At 41.9% G+C, this 22,122-nt stretch overlaps 1 protein-coding gene across 1 annotated transcript in view; it reads left to right on the top strand.

The window, feature by feature from the left end:
* parp14rs4 (poly(ADP-ribose) polymerase family member 14-related sequence 4) overlaps positions 1-22,122 on the top strand; it is a 37,624-nt gene that overhangs the window by 11,670 nt on the left and 3,832 nt on the right. The window contains 3 exon segments of the mRNA XM_048177836.1: positions 3-608; positions 697-854; positions 947-1,121. Of these exon segments, the coding sequence (XP_048033793.1) occupies positions 3-608; positions 697-854; positions 947-1,121 (939 nt within the window).

The raw sequence follows: 22,122 nt of genomic DNA, 5'->3' as shown, positions 1-22,122 counted from the left end.
AGACTATATTTTTGGGGAAAGTTCAGAATCATCCAAAAATGAAGATTTTGTGATGGTGGGTGAGGAAATTGAGCCAGCTGTGTTCCAACTGTGTGGAGAGACACCAGAGGACCTGAGGGAAGCCAAGGATATGATACACAGCTTAATAGTACGGGAGCATATGACCATCCCAATCCGTGATCCAGCCATTGCTCATTTCACCAAGGAGGATGTAGAAATGCTAAACGGCATGCAGAGGGAGTTCACAGTCAGTGTTCAACTCGAGAAGAAAGGACAACATTCTGTCGTCACATTGGAAGGCCTGACAAGAGACGTTCACAGTGCAGAGAGTCGTATTCGGGACATGATCCGCAAGGTGGAAAGAAATGAAAGCCAAAGACGCGAGGCATTTATGGTCAGCAGTATGGTTAATTGGCAATATCAGGAGAATGGACGCAACCTCAAAAACTTTGATATGTTGACTAATAATGAGCTGGAACAGGCCTATCAGAAGAGACAGCCTTCAGTGAGAATCAAGATTAATAATGATGAATATGAGGCTGATTTAGTTCGCAAAGAGGCCACAAGAGGGAGAATGAGGATTGAATTGATCAGAGTAGATCTGAAAGGTGATAATATTTTATAATCTAGACATTGATTAAAAGGCAATAATGTACAAAGATTAGTTATTCATGTTTTTGTTCTTCTTGTCCATAGAAGCAGCTGCAGCAGCAGCTCAAAGCCCTTTGCCTTCACACTGGGAGGACATGAAAGGAAAGTCAGTTGTTCTGGTAAAACTCACAGCAGGCTCAAAGGAATATAACGAAGTGGAGAAAGAGTTCAGAAGAACCAATCTAACCTCTAACATCATTGAAGTAAGACTAGATGAAGGGGAAAGAGAAATCTCCTGTTTATTAGTTTCATTTTATTACTGTAGTGTAATACTAATATTTATTTTTGTCTTTAGATTGAAAGAGTTCAGAACAGCGCACTTTGGAGAAACTATATGATCAAAAAGGAGGAAATGGAAGACAAAAACAAGCACAAAAACAATGAAAAGCGTCTTTTCCACGGCACTGGCCCTGATAAAACAGATCAGATCAACCATCACGGTTTCAATCGCAGCTTTGCTGGGACGCATGGTATCAGTCAAATTCAGCATAAACATTATTTGCTCTTGTATCCATTCATGTCAATTGTCTAATGCTCTTGATCTGTTTTTAGGAGCCATGTATGGGAATGGTACATATTTTGCTGTGGACCCTAGCTACTCAGCCCAAGGCTACTCTAAACCTGATGTCAATGGACAAAAACGCATGTATCTTGCTAGGGTGCTTGTCGGTGATTTCACTCAAGGAAAACAAGGCCTTCCTGTTCCCCCTGCGAAGAGCTCCAAAAGTGCTGATCTCTATAACAGCGTGACTGACAACATCAAAAGCCCAACCATGTTTGTGATTTTCCATGATGTCCAGGCTTACCCAGAATACCTAATCACCTTCCAGTAATGATTATGAGTCTCAGTTTCTGTTCAGCTAGTGTTTTTGCTGCTGTTAGGTTAATTTGGTGTAGCTGAACACACTGCTATGTGTAATTTTTACTGGCAATGTAGACTGTAGGTAGCATCATGCTTATGTAAATGACAAAAACTAAGAGAACAGTAATTTATCCTGAGAAAGTCTTTGTCCAATCCCCAAAATTTTAGACTGTCCATTTTGTCTTGAGCTGGTTTTCTGAAATTGGCTGTTTAATGTTATGGTTTGCTTCTAATCTATACTTACACTAATCAGCAGATATTTGTTGTCATATATTAAAGAATTGCCTAACAAAGGAAATAGTTTGTTTTTAACATATATATTGGGATTATGTTTATGTGGATTAAGGAGCACATTGATTAAAATTAGACATATCATTATGTAACAATAAATAAAAAAAATACAGAGCCTATTAATTATGATTGGTGAATTTAAAAAAAAAAAAATGTTATTTTTTTACTACATCCTTTAAACATTCCAAATAAATTGATTTTCAGTGGATATTTTTAGATTTTTTTGTGTAATACTGCACTGATTTATCACAGGATTCTTGAGAAGTGGGACAAAACAGGGTTTTTTAATGTTTTAAAAGAAGTATCTTCTGCTCACCAAGCCTGCATTTATTTGATTAAAAATACAAACAAAAACAGTAATATTGTGAAATATTATTCCAATTTAAAACAGCTGTTTTCTATGTCAATATACAGTAAAGTGTAAATTATTCCTGTGATCAAAGCTGAATTTTCAGCATCATTACTCCAGTCTTCAGTGTCACATGATCCTTCAGAAATCATCATGTGACACTGAAGACTGGAGTAATGTTGCAAAAGGCTCTGGACGATTCTGTATTCAGATGAGGCCACATTGCTGAGTGTCCAGGACATTCAGCGATGTGTATTTTTCTAATGTCAGGTATTCATCTTTTACTCTTTTGAGCATTTGATGTTTTATATTGATCATCTTTGAATTGGTTATGTAATTGGCATGATACATTTACCTGACTAATAAATTGTTACATTTGATTTTATTCTGACTTACTCTGAAATTATTGACTTCAGTAGATTACGATGTATCCATTGTTACCGCAAATCTGCGTCAGGTTAGTAGGCCTACCAGACTAAAGTCCAGTTTTGAGTGGAGCATAGGGCACGCCAACTGAGATTTTAGAGCTCCGGCTAACGCTTGGCATTAGTTCAAGTATACTTAGACTGTAAAGGCTAAAAAGGGAATTTCCAAAATGTTGATTGACCAACCTAAATAGGGTGAGCCTTACCTCTGTTTAATGTAACGATACTCTAGCTAAGTGTACATGGGAAACGTACTCGGTTACTAATGTAACCTCGGTTCCCTGAGATACGGAACGAGTACTGCGTATGGGGAAAGGTCTCCTTTTTCCCTGTTACTGAAGCCTTTTTCAATAACGCAGTGTAACTGCATCGTCATTGGTTCACTCATAGACAAGTTGTTGAACCAATGACGGCGCGGCATAGCTGCGCGGCCTATGGCGACAAAGCCCACGAATATTCCCGCCGAAATGGGCGGGGTAGCTATATAAGCAGGCGCTTCGCCATAGGATTTCAGGTCATTCGACTGAAGCGACGACACTGAAGCCGCAGCCTCGTGGCACGGCATGTAACGCAGTACTCGTTCCGTATCTCAGGGAACCGAGGTTACGTTAGTAACCGAGTACGTTCCCTTTCGAATACTTCACTCGTACTGCGTATGGGGAACGAATTCAACCGCGCCGTGCCATGACAGGGAACGACTGGACTTGTCTTGGACACCGCGAGGAAACCAGAGGACAAGTGAGAAGGCTGGAGCCGTCGAACCCTTGTTACACTACCAAAAGGGGAGTTAACTCCCAGAGGGGCATGAAGCGGAGCTCAATAGAGGCCGCTGGATCATACCAAGATGACCGAGCTTGTAAGGTCGGGACATCCAAATGATAAAATCTGACAAAAGTGGACGGCGAGGACCAGCCGGCTGCCTCACAGATGTCTTTAATCAAAACTCCACTAGACCAGGCCCAAGAGGAAGCCATTCCTCTAGTGGAGTGGGCTCTAACTCCTATGGGGCAGTTGAGGCCCATAGAGGAGTAACAAAGAGTAATAGCATTGACTATCCGACACGCAAGACGTTGCTTTGAGACCGAAGACCCTTTGGTGCGGCCACCAAAGCAGATAAAGAGCTGATCGGATGCCGGAAAGATCACGAATTCCAGCTCTCGCTCGTCCGACAAGGGAGGAAGCACTGAGAGGGAAATGACCTGTGCTCTGAAAGGAGTCAAGAGCACCTTATGTAGCCTAGGTTTCAAAACGACCTTGGAGTCATTGGGCCCGAACTCAAGGCATGCAGGGCTCACGGAGAGGACCTGCCAGTCGCCAACACACTTAACCGATGCTAGTGCAAGTAGCAGAGCGGTTTTGAGCGTCAGGGGCCTGAGGTCAGCTGAACACAGTGGCTCAAAGGGAGGCCCTTTGAGAGCTCTGAGGACCAAAGAGAGATCCCAGGTGGGAACGGTAAGAGGATGAGGTGGATTCAATCGCCTAGAACCTCTCAAGAAACGCACCACAAGGTTTCGTCCCACTGAATGGTCAGCGATAGGAGAGTGAAACGCTGCGATGGCTGCTACGTAAACTTTGAGCGTTGAAGGGGTGCAACCCAGTTCTAAACGCTCCTGGAGAAAAGACAGTATCAGAGATACATCACACTCCACTGGGTTTATGTTGCGTACAGAACACCAGCCATCAAAGACTGACCATTTCTGGGCGTAGAAGCGTCTCATGGACGGAGCTCTCGCCTGAGAGATGGTATTCAGCACGTCCCTGGGGAGGTTAGCAGGCTCCCATCGAGGGACCAGAGGTGCAGAGCCCAGAGTTCTGGCTGGGGATGCCAAATCGTCCTGTTCGCCTGAGAGAGGAGGTCCCGTCTCAGGGGGAATCGGCCACGGACCTTTCGTGGAAAGCCTGAACAGCTCTGAGGACCAAACTTGGCACCTCTAGAGCAGGGCCACCAGGAGGACTCTGTGCTTGTCTTCCCTGATTCATCTGATGATCTGCGAGATCAGAGCAATCGGGGGGAAAAGCGTAAAGGAGGGTGCTGGGCCAGACGTGAGCCAGTGCAATGTCCTCCTAGAAATAAATTGGGCAGTGAGAGTTGTCTTCTGAGGCGAAGAGGTCTACCTCTGCCTTCCCGAAGAACTCCCAGATCGTGAGAACCGTCTGGGGGTGGAGCATCCACTCGTCTGAGGGGACATTGCTCCGGGATAGCATATCTGCTCCTAAGTTTGTTCTCCCGGTTGCGTGAGTCACTCTGAGTGACTGAAACCTCGGTAATGCCCATTCCAGAAGACGCTTCGCCAGAGCGCATAAGCGGCTGGATGAAAGACCACCCTGGTGATTTATGTATGACACCATTGTCATGCTGTCCGACTAGACTTAAGACGTTGCATCCCGTCAGGTGTGTCTAAAACGCGTGAAGGGCTCGAATCACTGCCAACATCGAGGCAGTTGATGTGCAGATGGCTTCGTGAGACCACGAGCCGAAGGCCGGTCTGCCCTTGCAAAGAGCACCCCAACCTGTGTTGGGTGCATCTGTTGAGAGCACCGTTCTTCTGAGCACCTCCTATAGGGGTACACCTTGACTGAACCATACAGGGTTCATCCAGGGTTTCAGAGCTGTCAAACAGGCCTGATTGACCCCGAGACGCAGGCGGCCGTGCCGCCAGGCGTGAGGGACCCAGAACTTCAACCAGTATTACAGAGGCCGCATCTGAAGAAGGCCGCGCTGCAGAACCAGGAAGGCGGAAGCCATCAGCCCTAGCATCCTCTGGAAGTACTTCAGAGTACTTTCAGAGCTTTCAGTGAGCGCATACATCCTCATGAACGTGGCTTGCAGGGGCAGGGCCGGCAAACGACACGCAGAGAGACTGGAATAAATATGCTACATCAACTGATATGCTGAATATAAATAACATAGGTCTCACCTTAGAGAGGTGAGAGTGTCGTTATATTTCTCAAAGGACGCAGTTTGCAGGGCAGAACCGGCAAGCAACGCGCTGAGAAATTCAGCAAACTCGGCAGAAATATGCTGTATCAACTGAAATATATACATATATATAACATATGTCTCACCCGAGACGGGGGGGAGAGCGACATGTTATATTTCTCAATGAATGCGGCTTGCAGGGCGGAAGCGGCAAGCAACGCATAGAGAAACTCAGCGCAAACAGCAGAATCAGCTCCATTAATACAGTATAAAAACATGTTTCTCGCCCGACTCGGGGGAGAACGTCACGTTATATTTCTCAATCGACGCGGCTTGCGGGGCGGAACCGGCGAGCGACGCGCATTGAGATAAGGAAAAATACACTCACACAAATAGAAAACGTATCATCAGTCTCATTCTAAGTCAAGAGCATCATGTCAAATTCAGCTGACAGATTCAGTTAACTTCTGCAAAAATCTGCTATATAAACTGAATGTTTATAACATGGATGTCACCCAAGAGGGGGGGAGAGCGACATGTTATATTTCTCAATAAACGCGGCTCGCGGGCAGAACCGGCGAACAGCGCATAGAGAAGACTCAATGCAAACAGCAGAAAGATGCTCCATTAAATTAAGCATATAACATGTTTCTCACCCAAGCTAGGGAAGAAAGACATGTCATATTTCTGAATTAACGCGGCTCGCGGGGGAGGGACCGGCGAGCGACGCACATAGAGATAAGGAGAAATAAACTCTCACATAGGAAGTGTATCATGAGTCTCGCCTAAGTCAGGGGAGAGCATCATGTCAAATTCAGCTGAGAGAGCGAGAGCTCGCATCCTCAACGAACGCGGTTTACGGGGGAAGACCCGGCAAATGACGCGCTCGGAGAGACGGCGTTTGAAGCAAACGCCAGCGAGAAAGTAGAAAAATAAGCTCTGTACTCACCTGACGGAAAACGGCAGGGAATAAGCTGAATGCTCTCAGATGCTGAAGGCGGCACGAGGGCGACGCAGTGAACAGCTGCTAGAGAGCGAAGATCCGCGGAGCGAAGCTCTGCATGTGCCACAGCTGTGGCGTGGCATTGAGGCAACGCCGCCGCCGTGAAAACGGCGATTGTAGCTCTTTTAGAGCAGCGAGAGCCGCTGGTAAAGCTCTTAGAAAGCGACGTTAAGCCGCGGGAAAAGCTCTTTAAACGGCGCCGGATGGCGGCAGGAGACGCGCTGAGAGGCGGCCGGAAGCGGGAAGCGCGGCTCGAGAGCGGCGCTCGAAGCGGCAGTCTGCGAGGGCGCCGGCGCTGTCTTCGTTCGGCGGTCTCAGCTCAGTCCGCTGCGGGAGCCTCTTCGACGGCGGCGAGATCTTCTCCCAGTCGAGCTTCTTCCAGGCGGCGAAGGCTTCAGCCGGAGATCAGCGAAGAGCGATATGAAGTCGTCGCTGAAGGAGAGAGAACTGAAATCCTATGGCGAAGCGCCTGCTTATATAGCTACCCCGCCCATTTCGGCGGGAATATTCGCGGGCTTTGTCGCCATAGGCCGCGCAGCTATGCCGCGCCCTCATTGGTTCAACAACTTGTCTATGAGTGAACCAATGACGATGCAGTTACACTGCGTTATTGAAAAAGGCTTCAGTAACAGGGAAAAAGGAGACCTTTCCCCATACGCAGTACGAGTGAAGTATCGAAAGGGAACCATGGCATAACCAAACCAAAGCTACTATCAAAGAAGTAATATTGGTCAGCTTATCTGTAGTAGTGGTTGTGACCTCTGACTAGAGATAGTGTTAAATTAATTCAAGTGTATACAGATCAATGGGGACTAAACAAAATACTTTCAGGTAGAGCAAAAGCGGCCTTCTAAACAGTAAGACTGGCGAGTTTGTGATTGTGGGCCCACATAATACATAATAATAATTTTCCAGAACTGCAACCTACCTGGAGTCTCCAGAAGTGCAAGGTGTCAAGATCTCAGAGACTTAGGTTAGCTAAAGAATCCTAAAAAATGACCCGCTTTTAATAAGAATCACAAGCGGAAGTGTTATAAAATACATGAAGACTGGGTTTTTATAGGCCTTATAGACAGACAGATTGAGAGTGACTCCTGAAGGACCAGCACCACATCCTCTTTTACCACTGTTTGAAGAATTTATCTTCCAGAATCTGGTAGTAAGTTTTGGAAGATCATTTTTAGTCCATCTCTGCAAGACGGATATTTCAGGATTAGAGAGGGACTAAAAGTGAACTCCCACACTTTACTGACAGATTCTGGAAGATAAATTCTTCAAACAGTGGTACAAGAGGATGTGGTGCTGGTCCTTCAGGAGTCACTCTCAAGCTGTCTGTCTATAAAGCCTATAAAAACCCAGTCTTCATGTATTTCACAACACTTCAGCTTGTGATTCTTATTAAGTGTGGGTCATTTTTTAGGATTATTTAGCTAACCTAAGTCTCTGAGATCCTGGCACCTTGCACTTCTGAAGACTCCAGGTAGGTTGCAGTTCTGGAAAATGGTGGCGGTGGAGACTAAAGGGTTCCTGATGGTTTCACACTTAATTCTTCACCTTAATTCTTAACTCTTTTGCAGTTAACATGTGTCTTTTCTTTTCCACCTGATTTTGTATGACCCCGCTGACCCAATGAGCATTTTGCTTTCCCTTGGTCATGCTTTAACTTTGCAATTTCTAGTATTGCATTAGTATTGCGTCCTTCTCATGAGTATTTAATAATTTTTGACTTTTCAGTCTGAGTTAAATCTCTTTTTTGGCTCATTTTGCCTGTAAAAGCAAACCTGCCTAATAATTCTGCACACCTGAATATAAGGCATTTTTCATTTCCAGCCTTCATGAACAATTATATATCACTTATAAATGATTAAAAACAATATTAATAGTAGTTATTAAGATTGATGTGGATTGGAATTGGTAAAATGTGCTTAGAAAAAAAATATGATCAGAAAATCAACTTGCCTAATAATTCTGCACACAGTGTAAATGAATGGCCAGTGTGAGGACCCTGAGAACTGAATGAACGAGTACAATAAGAGTAAAGAGTTAAATAAAATATTCAAATGTCTAGATAAATTATAAATGATGCAAAAGCCTCTAAGTGCTGTCTGAAATTTTCTTCTAAAATGAGCATTTCTATCAAGCTTGTATGTTTAGGTTCAGTAATTTCACTTTAATGGCAATTCATAGGTCCTTTTTATAGATTAATGTTTAATAAGTAAAAATAAAATTGTGCCTTTCTTTTTTTCTTTTCTCTCTTTTTTCTAATATATTTATTTACATTTATGGTATATGTACTCTTGTATGTAGGCTACAATATATTTTGTTCTTATAAAAAACGAGTGCAGTTAAAGGTCAATATAATAGACATACCCCACTGTTTTTTTGTATTAGATGTTCTCGGGTAGTTTAAACAATCTCACTACGATCGTTCCTGTGTAGGCTATGAATTTAAACAGGCCACATTCACTGTCGGTTTCATGGTGAACTTACGCAGAAACGAAAGAGAATGAAAATTAGAGGGCGTGATCAGCTATATACACTGGCGTTGTTCAATTGGTTATCATTGGAGTAACTTCCTCGTTGACCAGAAGGATCACGATGGACGAATATTATCCTATCATTGTCGAGGGAGACTGGGGACCTGAATACGCTAAAAGTGTGAAAAATAAACTTTATATCCACTTTCAGAGTAAGAAAAAATCTCAGGGAGGAGACTGCATTGTGCAATATAATGACAAGAGCAACTCTGCTACGATTCTGTTCAAATCATCTGACAGTAAGTGCAAAAAAGCTTAATATGTTAAAAAACAGCACGTTTTGTCAGCACGTCAAGATGTAATTTCAGGTTCAAATAGTGCGACAAACTCTGATTAAGTAGCCTAGATACTTGTAATCTGTGAATCTTCCGTGATTCGGTAATATTTCAAACTTGACTTTTTAAACGGGTGGTTAACCAAAATAAATAGGTAAAATGTTTTCACAATACTTTGGTATGTCCATTATAATGAATAAAAATAATTATTACATTTTAATAATTTTTATCATAAAATAATGTCTTATTTCTATCGTAGCCTACACTAAGCATTTTGTCATGTCCCTGAGGCACTTAACTGAATTTGTACTTAGAAAATATTTATCAAAATGTGCACAATATCTATAATTTTTGGCAGTATTGAAGGTAATTATTTGTGTTACTTTCGTGTGAAAATAATTTTCTAAAAAAATTTCAAAATATTTTATAAAAAGACTATAAAGTTATTGGCTATACCTCAGTCTGAACTCAACCCCGTCACGCAAACCATTCTCCGCTCATAATAATTTAGGCTCCACCCATATGTGACATCATTTTGGCTACCAGAAATGACATCATTCAGTGGTGCAGAAGTATTATTCATATCTTTGAGGCTTATTATAGTCAGGGAGGGTACAAGCTTAACAACTCAACCCCCTCACAAAAAAATGAAGATGAAAAATTATTACTTTTAAAAATTTTACTTTAATCCATGCAATGTACTTATTTTTTGCTGCCATGCACTGCAAGAGGAGCAGTGGCCATTTTGAGCAAAACACCTCAACCCCATCACATATATCTGTATATTTCTCATTGTTTCGGGGTTTAAAAGAGTTTTTTATAATAATAATAATTTAATAATAATAATAATAATGAATTCTCATGATTTCAGGTAATATACTTACTAAAATCATGACAAAATAAAAATAGAATATTTCACATAATGTGTGCACTTAAACATTGACAAACATCCTATGTCAGAAATGGCAGCCACATCAGCAGCAGATGGAAGGGCACAATATGAAAGAGAGACAAAAAAACAAAACAAAAAACATTAATAATCTAGGGTTTAATATGGAGTTGGCCCATCCTTTGCAGCTATAACAGCTTCAACTCTTCTGGGAAGGCTTCCCAAAAGGTTTAGGAGTGTGTTTATGGGGATTTTTGACTATTCTTCTAGAAGCGCATTTGCGAGGTCAGGCAGTGATGTTGGCGAGAAGGCCTGGCTCGCAGTCTCTGCTCTAATTCATCCCAAAGGTGTTCTATCGGGTTGAGGTCAGGACTCTGTGCAGGCTAGTCAAGTTCCTCCACACCAAACTGGCTCATCCATGTCTTTATGGACCTTGCTTTGTGCACAGTCATGTTGGAACAGGAAGGGGCCATCCCCAAACTGTTCCCACAAAGTATTTAAAACTTAATGCTAAAGCATTAAGAGTTCCTTTCACTGGAACTAAGGGGCCAAGCCCAATCCCTGAAAAACAACCCCACACCATAATCCCCCTCCACCAAACATTACACTTGTTGGCACAATGCAGTCAGGCAAGTACCGTTCTCCTGGAAACCGCCAAACCCAGACTCGTCCATCGGATTGCCAGACAGAGAAGCGGGATTCATCACTCCAGAGAACATGTCTCCACTGCTCTAGAGTCCAGTGTGGGTGTGCTTTACACCACTGCATCCGATGCTTTGCATTGCACTTGGTGATGTAAGGCTTGGATGCAGCTGCTTGGCCATGGAAACACATTTCATGAAGCTCTCTATGCACTGTTCTTGAGCTAATCTGAAAGCCACATGAAGTTTGGAGGTCTGTAGTTACTGACACTGCAGAAAGTTGGCGACTTTTGCGCACTGTGCAACTCAGCATGCGCTGACCCCGCTCTGTGATTTTACGTGGCCTACCACTACATGGCTAAGTTGCTGTTGTTCCCAATTGCTTCCACTTTGTTATGATACCACTAAAAGTTGACCGTGGAATATTTAGTATTGAGGAAATTTCACGAATGGACTTATTGCACAAGTGGCAACCTATCACGGTACCACGCTTGAATTCACTGAGCTCCTGAGAGCGACCCGTTCTTTCACAAATGTAGAAGCAGTCTGCATGACTAGGTGCTTGATTTTATACACCTGTGGCCATGGAAGTGATTGAACATATGAATTCAATGATTTGGAGGGGTGTCTTAATACTTTTGGATATATATATATATATATATATATATATATATATAATTGAAGGCAATGTCTCCCTTCAGTGTTCAGCCCCATCACTCTATTCTCAAGTATTATTGTGGAAAAATAATAGGTAAGATGGTTAAAAATGAAGGCATTTCTTGCTGATTACCACCTGACATGTTAAGGACTAACACATTAAAATTGTGGTTTTAGTTAAACGTCTAAATTTAAAACATTTTTTACAAAAATAAAGAGACCGGAGACACACAATTTGTTTATTTTTAACTTCAGTCCCATAAAAATGTGAAAATTATCATAAATATTACATTTGTAGTTATTAAATAGTTATGAGGGACATATGAGCAGTAGGTATATGTATGTTTTATAGGAAGTTTTGCGTAAAATCCTTTTTAAACCAATTCCATTTTGTCTGTTAAGTGGTTGAGAATAAAAGGTGTTTGAATCTGAAAAAAAAAAAAAACTGAAAATAATGAAAGATCTTTAATGCCTGAGGTGAGAAAATATGATTCCCTTTCATGGGAACATCGACGCTGCGTAGTCGCTTTGGGAACGCCTCTGCGCGTTTTGTCTTGAAGCACTCGTGAAATCGAACCAATAGTGTGACGTCAGTGCGGGTGACGTCACGGACCAGGAAGCTATAAAGCACTCCTGAGAACAAAGAACGCCAGCTTCTGTGTCTTCAGCAGCGCTCTGTGTCATCGTGTGTCTTATTTGGTGTTGTCTGTCATTTACATATACAGAAACGATCTCTTTTGTTTGAGAACAAGAGTATCAGTATTACACCACATATATATGTATATAAAAGACACTATAATGGCGAGCAAACAGCATCAGACCGTGTGTTTCCCTACTTTCATTACTTCACGGGTGGGGATACACACGAGCTCTGTGTTGTTTGTCTGGGAGCGGAGCATGCCCAGGCGGCCCTCGAGGGGGTTGTTTGCGAGTATTTTAATATAAAACCTCTCCACTCCCGCCGGGCGCTCTCTGAGGAAGGTGCCGCGGCTCGCGTTCTTCGTGGTCGGGTCCCGCGCATCTGCCGAGGCAGAGCGGCGGCTCAGATCATGGAGTTCGCAGATGAATTTGGCAGAGGGGTTAGAGACGGGCGCTGCCCTTTCTCTGCCCTTACCTGCCAGTTTCAGTGCCGTCTCCCAGGTGGAAGCACGCTCTGCGGTTTCTTCCCCCGGGTTGAGGCACCGGTACTTCACATGTCCAGCTCTGAGGAGGTGGATATTGTGATATTGATTTGAGGACTCGCCACCTCACACACATATCGTGTTTCAAAATCACACGTTTATTCTAACATCAAAAACAAATCAGTTGTGTTTGAAAGCCATGATTATTTTGTTTAATATTCAGACCGTGAAATACTTGTCTGATTTTCTCGATTTAACTGAGAAGTTAAATATCTTTCTGAATTTGTCAACTTGCAAATATTGAAGATATATTTGTATATATAAAGAAAGTGAACAGCAGTTTGAGTTGCGTTCCTTCCAGTGCTATACTACAAAGCGAGTAAGGATGCACACGATGTTTTGTTTGCTGAGAGTGGAGCATGCACGTCAGTTCACAGCTGACAGTGTTCATTCATAAAAATGTCCCGAAGTGTAAAGAGAAGTATGCACTAGCGAGAGTTTTTAGCTCCACTCCTGTTGGCTTTATTCTCGAGGGAATAAAAGTCTAACGCAAGGCTCGAATCTCGCGTTTGCCGCGGCAGCGCGTGGATTAAGCCTGCAATAAAGAACATAATAGCTCGGATCTCGCGTTTGCCAAGGCAGCGCGCAGATTAAGTCCGCAATAAAGAATATACGGCTCGGATCTCGCGTTTGCCGAGGCTGCGCATAGATATCGTGCCCGTAATATATATATATATATATATATATATATATATATATATATATATATATATATATATATATATATATATACGTTTATATATATTTGGAGGGAACTGAGTAGACGGGAGTTCCCTTTCTCTCTTTCCCTAAAATATTGCAAACTATTTCGAGCTATAATTCTTTTTGTATTCTAATATATTCAGCCTGTCATTTTTGACTGTTTGTTTTTGGCTGCATTTAATTTGAGAATTAAATGAAATATTGAATACATTAAATTCTGAGGAATTTAAAAAGAAAAGAGGCCGGTCTGCCAACCCTGCCACCTCGTGTGCTTCAGGGCGCAGCGGTTTCCAGTGATCCTCCAAGGAAAGGAGGGTCATAGAGTGGTCAGTTCAGTTGTTACCTGCCGGTTCGCCATTTCAGGGCACTGGTCTGACCGTTCATTCAAAAAAAAAAAAGTGTCGCCACCCGTGCTCCCCCGCAGAAAGCTTGGGGACCGGGACAGGCAACACAGCTGAAGTCTTTGTGGAATCTGCGGACTGTTATTATCACCAAGAAGGCTTCGAAAAGGTCCTGACGCCAGTGGCATGGGACAATCGAGGGTAGCCCCCTTCCGAAGAGGGTTCTTTACCACACTATATGGTATCCGCCCCTCCTCGGTGCCCTCAGGGGGCCGTTCTGCCAACCCTGCCACCTCGTGTGCTTCAGGGCGCAGCAGTCTCCACTGACCCTCTGAGGAGGGCCGGTCAACATTTGATTTGGTTGTTCCCTGCCGGTTCGCCGCTTCAGGGCGCTGAGTCAAATGCTCAAAAAAAAAAAAGAAACTCCAGAGGCCAGTCTTGAGAGACTGGTTCCCTTAGTAGATTTCTGGTAGATGGAAACTTCCAAGTATTTCTCAGTGGGTACTGCTCACAATAGAAAAGGGTTACAGAATTCGGGTCTCGCCCGCCCCAATTTAACAGGGTCTTCCCTATAGTGGTGGACCCCTTGCAGTCTCTGGTATTGGAACACATAGTTCTGACGCTCTCGCAAAAAGGAGCTATAGAAGGGGTTTCTCCTCCCGGCAAGCTGTCAGGGTTTTACAGTCTGTACTTTGTTCCAAAGAGGGTTGGAGGGTACTTTCATGTATCCATCCATCCTCAGCACAGGAGGTTCCTCAGATTTGCTTTCAGGGGGCGAAACTTATCAATACAGGGTTCTTCCTTTCTGCCTAGCTCTTTCACCCCACACCTTCACAAAATGCGTGGATTCAGCTCTGGCTCCTCTGAGACTCCAGGGCATTCGCGTGGTGAATTATATCAGCAATTGGTTGAATTTAGCTCAGTTTGAGCATATAGCAGTCCAACATCGAGATGTTGTTCTGTCTCACATCAGAAGGCTAGGGCTGGAATTAATGCCAAGAAGAGTGTGCTTCTTCCAGCTTAAACTACCAACTATCTAAAAGGGGTAGTCTGGGATTCCATCACAATGCAGGCACGTCTGTCTACTGCTCTGATGCTTTCCATTCTCTCGGCCATGAATGGGGTGAAATTAGGCCAGTCACACACTGCAAAACAGTTTCAGAGACTGTTGGGTCTTACGGCAGCTGCGTCCAACGTGATACCTTTTGGCCTGCTGCACATGAGACCCTTACAGTGGTGGCTCAGGACCAAGGGGTTTTCTCAGAGAAGAAATCCTTTTCGCATGATTAAGGTCATGCGGCGATGCCTTCGTGCCTTAGTCATGTGGAAGAAGCCTTGGTTCCTGTCCCAGGGACCTGTGTTGGGGGCTCCTTGTCGTCGTGTAATGCTAACGACAGATGCTTCCCTCACAGGCTGGCGGGCGATCATGAGTGGTCGCTTGGCTCAGGGTCTTTGGGAGGACCATCTACTTTCCTGGCACATAAATCATCTGGAAATGATGGCGGTATTTTGAGTACTCAATACTTCCTCCCAGACCCAAGGGTCGCCACTATGTGTTGGTTCGCACAGACAACATGTCAGTGGTCTCTCATATCAACCATCAGGGGGTCTGAGGCCTCGCCAGTTGTGCAGATTAGCCCATCAGATCCTCTTGTTGGCCCTGGGGAAGCTCCTTTCCCTGAGAGCAGCACTTATCCCGGGGCATCAAAATGTGGGGGCAGACATCCTGTTGAGGCAGGGGCCGAGGCCCGGGGAATGGAGTCTCCACCCTGAGGTGGTGGAGCTCATTTGAGAACTTTGGTCGTGCAGAAATTGACCTATTTGCTTCGGAAGAACATCTCTTTGCCCACTGTGGTGCTCTCTGACTAATCCACCCCTCTGGGGTTGGATGCCATGGTGCAGACGTGGCAGAGGTTACGTCTGTACACACTATTTCCTTGATCGCTCTGTTCCCAGGAGTTCTGGAGAGGGTTTGCCTAGAGACGGTCTATCTCATACTGATAGCCCCGTTCCGGCCAACCCGAGTTTGATTTGTAGACCTAGTGTCTCTTCTACACTGCTCCTCATGGAGATCCCTATCAGACAGAACTTTCTGTCTCAAGTGGGCGGCATGATAATTTACCCCCGCCTGGAGTTGTGGAAACTCTGAGCCTGGCCTCTGAGGGGGCTAGGCTCATAGAATCCGGTCTCCCAACTGAGGTTGTCGAGACTATACTCCACTCCAGAGCTCCTTCCACGAGAAAGCTATACAGACAAATAAATGGAAGTTGTTTTCTACTTGCTGTAGACAACGTCAGCTGGACCTGTTCCACTCTTCTATCAGTCTTGTGCTGCAATTTCACCAAGTATAAAACTTGGATGGTTTATCTCCTTCTACCTTGAAGGTTTATATAGTGGCTATTTCCACTTATCATGCTTTGTTGGGGGACTCTTCTGTGGAAGAGACTCCCCATTTATACGCTTTCTCTGTGGTACCCAGAGGCTGAGGCCTTCTGTGCGTACAAAACTCCGGTCTGGGACTGGGCTATTGTGTTGGAAGGGTTAGCTGAGGCTCCCTTTGAACCATTAGAGGAGGTGTCTGGAAGATTCCTCTCTCTTAAAACTGTCCACCTGTTGGCAATATCATCTCTCAAAGAATTGGAGATCTTCAAGCACTTTCGGTTGCTCCCTCATGTTTGGAATTTGCGGCTGGTATGTTCAGGGCTTTCCTTCATCTTAGACCTGGTTATAAATCCAAGGTCCCCACCAACGTCCCAGGACCGATTGTACTGCAGGCCTTTTGTCCTCCTCCTTTGATTAATCCGGATCAGGAAGAATGAGCAAGTGGGTGGTCGAGGCCATCTCTCTTGCCCATGAGTCATACGGGCAGCTTTCACCTTTGGCTGTCCGGGCACACTCTACTAGGGGTATGGCTGCCTCAAAGGCTTTGATCTCGGGGGTTCCCATTAACGAGATATGTGATGCGGCTGGGTGGTCATCTCAGCATACCTTCATTAGGTTGTATAACCTTGATTTGGGCTCCACTCCAGGGTCCTCGGTGCTCTCGTCGTAAGATAACAGACAGGCACTTGGTCTTATGGCCTAGTTGGGATAGCGTTCCCAAAGCGACTACGCAGCGTCGATGTTCCCATGAAAGGGAACGTCTTGGGTTACGTCTGTAACCCTGGTTCCCTGAATAAGGGAACGAGACGCTGCGTAGCTTAGCCATACTCCCTGCACGCCTGTGAGCGTCTGCTTCATCCATATCAGAAGCTGGCGTTCTTTGTTCTCAGGAGTGCTTTATAGCTTCCTGGTCCGTGACGTCACCCGCACTGACGTCCCGTCACACTATTGGTTCGATTTCACGAGTGCTTCAAGACAAAACGCGCAGAGGTGTTCCCAAAGCGACTACGCAGCGTCTCGTTCCCTTATTCAGGGAACCAGGGTTACAGACGTAACCCGAGACGTTTTTTGGAGGTTTGATATGTGCCTATGTGCCTACAGATGTAGGGTATTTAGAAAATTAATTCTATAAAAAATACAATATCAAAGGTGGAATATTACCAAATCCCAGGAATGACCCAGTTACTACTCTCTCTAGCCACCGTTGTCATCCATTTAAAGAAAAGTAAAGAAGTGAATACTTATAAACATAGCAGACTAAACCTGACATGTGCTTACTTTGCAAGTAATTAACAATAATAATAAATCCCTGTCTTCACTCATTACCAAGAATTTTTATATTTGGGACTGGAAGAATTTTGAGCTTATAGGCTGTTGTAGATTTTCCCCTACGCACCTGACATAAGTTTACCTGGGGCGTCTCCTAGTCGACACCCAAGCGTCTACTGGCGACACTAAAATAATTATACTCTAGCACTGCGTCTACTAGTCGACAACTGGCTTCGAGTCGGTCAACGTCTTGACCCGTTTGAACACTATCACTTGGGAATAAGGTCTCTAGTGTTCCCTAATTTGCTGCACAGCAATAACCAGATAGACTCCAGACCAGCAAAAAGAATACAACAGTTTATATAGGATAGGAGAATGGTAATTGGATTGGTTCTTCATATGTCAAACCATTCTGTTACTAGGTAAAGCAAGATATGCCCAAATCAAGTGTTTATTAGTTTGTTGGTTACTCAATATCATGGAGCTATCTTATTTAGATGTAGCTTGTTTTTTGTCTAGCTGTCCCTAAGTTTCATTTCCACTTTTCTTATTTTTGGATATGATTCAGACAGACACTGACTTAGGCCCAAAGTTTGAGGACATTTAGGTTTTAAATGCATATCAATGTTATTCCTGCAAGGAAAAAGAAATGTTAGTTATGATTAATTAAAAAATTCCATCACAGTATCCCCCCTTACATGATCAAAATAAATTGTACTTGAACACCTGATATCCCTCATAATTTTCGTTTTTCATATTTCTTCCATCAGCATTCAAAGCTGGAATGAAAATACAACCAATTCCCATGCATTTCTTTTGAAAAATTTAAGATTTGGCTTTTTTTTTCTGCACATTTAACCATTTTCTTAGCCTTATTTTGTCAGCTTTTAATGCAAGCAGGCGATGGTCTTACTTAGCAAGTTCTGTTTAAGGACCTGTGTAATAAGGTCTAACCAGAATTTTTTTTTTAGAATTCCTAATATCATAAATTATCATTAAAGTCCCACTGAAGTCAATAATTTTATCCCTTAATACTCATATTTGATCACAAAAATTACATATTTAAACAGTTTTTCCTGTGAAAAAAGAAAAATTCTTCAAGCCTTAAAATAGTTTGAATTTAACTCTACACCCTTTCTTCATTTAGTATACTTGGAACCATGAATATGCAAATATCTCTGCCTCCACTTACACACACTAGCTCAGAGACCCACTCGTTCAACTTTTACTCAAGTTACTATAGTAAATGCCACATAAAGGTATCACTTAATACAACATCGGACACATAACGGTAATTAATATGATTAGCCTTTAGTTAGACTACATTACCAAACAGCTAATAATGTGTTATACAACCATGTTCCCATTCACCATCTCATTCTGTCTTCTAAAAAGCAGCATCAAGAAATGCTTTGAACATCATATAACCTCAGTGGAGAAGGGATTATAGTTCATCATAACATATACACAATTCACCCGCCATATAGCTAAATGTACAGGTATGTCTTCTCTTGAGACACCCCTGCTTTGCAGCATAGTAATGATATTATAGTTTGTGATGGCAGAAACACCAGTGAATTCAAACCACATTTTTTTTAAACTATCTTTGTTTCACTGGACTATTAAGGTGAAAATACTCAGCAAAGGTGTTGGCTTATGAATTTGCACATGGTTTGTCTGAAAGCATATTTATAAAAAAAAAAAAAAAAAAAAAAAAAAAACACCATATAGACATATAAACAACACTGAAAACTTGATTTTCACCACAGGGGGGTCTTTAAGTAATGTAATTTTTATCATTAACGCAAATATCTTGTCTAATTTTGCATTGTTTCAAAATGAACTCTGTATAACCCAGCTCTTGTCATAAGAATAGCCTTAGCTGCTGACATGGCATTACATTTTTACCTACCTCTATACAACCATATTTCCCAGAGTCAATTGATGAACATGACATGTCCTACCTCTATTTAAACTAACTCGGAGCCAATTTAGGTCATTTCTGCAAAGCGGAATAGTTCATAATGGATCCACTGATCCAGATCATCGACTTGGTAAACACATTGCGAATCAAGAAAGCTTTTCAGAATTTTCCTGTTTGAATTACTCTATTTTTTTCTGGGATGTCCAAACTGTTCAGATTCATGTGGTTTGGGTCACATTTTTAGGTTTTAGCTTTGTGTCCCCCTATATAACTTGTTTTAATTCATCCAAGCTTTATTAAAACATTAAAATCTTTATCAATATGTCAGGAATTTGGCTATGCTATATAGCCATACAACTAATAATAATCTAGAAATTATGTGTTTCCTTTACAAATCAAGTTAAATTGTTGTGATGTATCTGTCTAAGTCTGATTGTTTGTGTTTAAGTCCGAGATGCCGTACTCTCCCAGACAGAACACATCATTACTGTTGACAATCACCAAATCAAGCTGAAAGTGTACAAACCCAGCGATGTAGAGGAACAAGCAGACAGCACTGGACAAAGAGTGAGTTGACATATTACAAAATGCAGAATTAAGACCAGAATGCTTTTACTTAGTGGCTTTATAAATCAAATTCTTTAGATTGCATCAGGTCAAACAACATTAACAAAATTATAAAATATTGATTCAGTTTATACAGGTATGAGATGTAGATGCATTTTAGAGTTTCTGTATGATGTCATTTCTCTATATTGTTGAAACATGCTATAGTAGAACAAATAGCCTAACTAACTCTACTTGTTTAGAGTTTCCATTTACATAATTGTAAACAGTGTTTGGAGTAATGCATAATGTGAGTTATACTAATCAGATTATACTTTTTCAGGTTGCTAGTAAAGTAATGCATTACTTTTAAATGTACAACACAATATCTGAGTTACCTTTTGCTCTAATGTCCCCATGTTGAGAAAAATTGGTAGTGATGTGCAGCAGTGTAAACATGATGGTTATTGTAGTTCTAGACTAAATGTGGGCATTAATTTACTCATCTCACTTGCACAAAAACAGATTCAGTATCCCTCAAAATGAATAAAAACTATATTATGCAAGCCTGATATGATTGTAAAGCACTTTGGGTGTACAGTTGTACATAGGAAAGCGCTATATAAATGCCTCATTCATTCATTCAAGCCTGCAATAATTAAATGTTAAATTACACAGATATACTTTGTATTTAATCTCACTTTAATTACAAGTGTCTTTGCTGCTGACCTTCGATGATCCAATTCAACCATATGAATAAGTAAAAATTACTTTAGATACATCACACTTCTTCTACTGTTTATAATTCTTCTTTAATCCAGAATGGCAGCACAGCTGAAAGGTTTGTTTGAGCTGTGCCCTCTGCAAATTCTGGCTTGAATTTGCATTTCCTTCAGCCTGATGCTTATTAATTTCACTTTTGGTGTGAAAGGGCCTTTATTTGCCAAAAATAGATTTTTTTTGTTGTTGTTGTTGTTGTTGTTTATTAAAAAACAAACAAAGCAAGTCCAGCCCAGATGATAAAACTTAGTTACATAAAAGTTACTATAACTAAGTAATGCAATTAGTTACTTTTTCAGGGAGTAACACAATATTGTAACGCATTACTTTTAAAAGTTACTTTCCCTAACAATGATTGTAAATGCTGTGGTTTCAGGTGGGCCAGGCATGTGGAAGTCAGGAACCAAGTGAGTAAATAATCTGGACTTTGGTCTCTGACTGTTTACGTGCATGTGATCTTTGTGATTAGTTAGGTTATGATACTGTTATTGCGGATGTACTCGCTAACACATTTTTTTTTTTTTTTTCGGTTTAAAGATATCAGTTGGGTTACTAAATGATACAAAACATTATTTTGTTTGTTAACAGTTGATTCTGACTTTACAAAAAAAAAAAAAAATGAATATGTGTCACTTTTATAGATGAAAGTCCCCCTCAAACTGAGTTGGATGTGAAGACACATCAAGAGTCAAGTGCTGTGGTCCTGGAGAACCTTCCAGATGATGTTAAACAAGATGTTTTGACTCTTTTGGTGGAGAACATCACAAGCCTTTCTGAAAATGACTTCACCATTGAATTAATAAGAAAAGCAGTTGTGACATTTAAAAATCCCAGTGGTATGTTCTTCTATAAAATATACACATACATGTACTTTTTATCATAATGTAAGCATATTTCACTTAGTCAAGTTTTTTTTTTTTTTTTTTTTTTTTGCATCAAAAATGTAATTAAAATTAATCTTGATTACACAATGCTTAAACTTTACATGACTGTCTTTTTGGCCTGGAGAAAATGAGAAAACTGAAGAAAATTGTTTATCTGAAAATTAGATTTTTAATAAATTAACACCTTTTGATATTTTTGCTGGTATATATTGTATAGTTGTATGTTACTATGACTTGATCAAATGTGTCTAAGCACATTCTGTAAAATATAATTTCTGACAGATGCAGAAAAGTTCCTTGTGGACAGCAGGACACATGAGGAATTAAAGAAGAATAATTTGAGGGCCCGTACATTGGAGAGAAGCACGTGTGTGCGGGTGGAGAATCTTCCAGCTGAGGCCAACAACAACAAGATGCTGCTGGAACTGTATTTTGAGAAATGGGGTGGTCCAGTAGAGGAAGTTATCACAATTCCATCAGAACAAGCAGCCATTATTACCTTTAAGGAGGAAGAAGGTATAAATACATTTGCAATTGCTGGTAATCTTTGCTGTTACTGTTCATTTGGTAACATTTATATACCTCATTTGACAATTTGAATGCATTAATTCAC

The sequence above is a fragment of the Megalobrama amblycephala genome, linkage group LG2 (genome assembly GCF_018812025.1).
Source record: "Megalobrama amblycephala isolate DHTTF-2021 linkage group LG2, ASM1881202v1, whole genome shotgun sequence".
In the NCBI taxonomy this organism is placed as follows: domain Eukaryota; kingdom Metazoa; phylum Chordata; class Actinopteri; order Cypriniformes; family Xenocyprididae; genus Megalobrama; species Megalobrama amblycephala.
The sequence above is the reverse complement of the archived record's forward strand: the minus strand, read 5'-3'. Positions and strand labels throughout refer to the sequence as shown.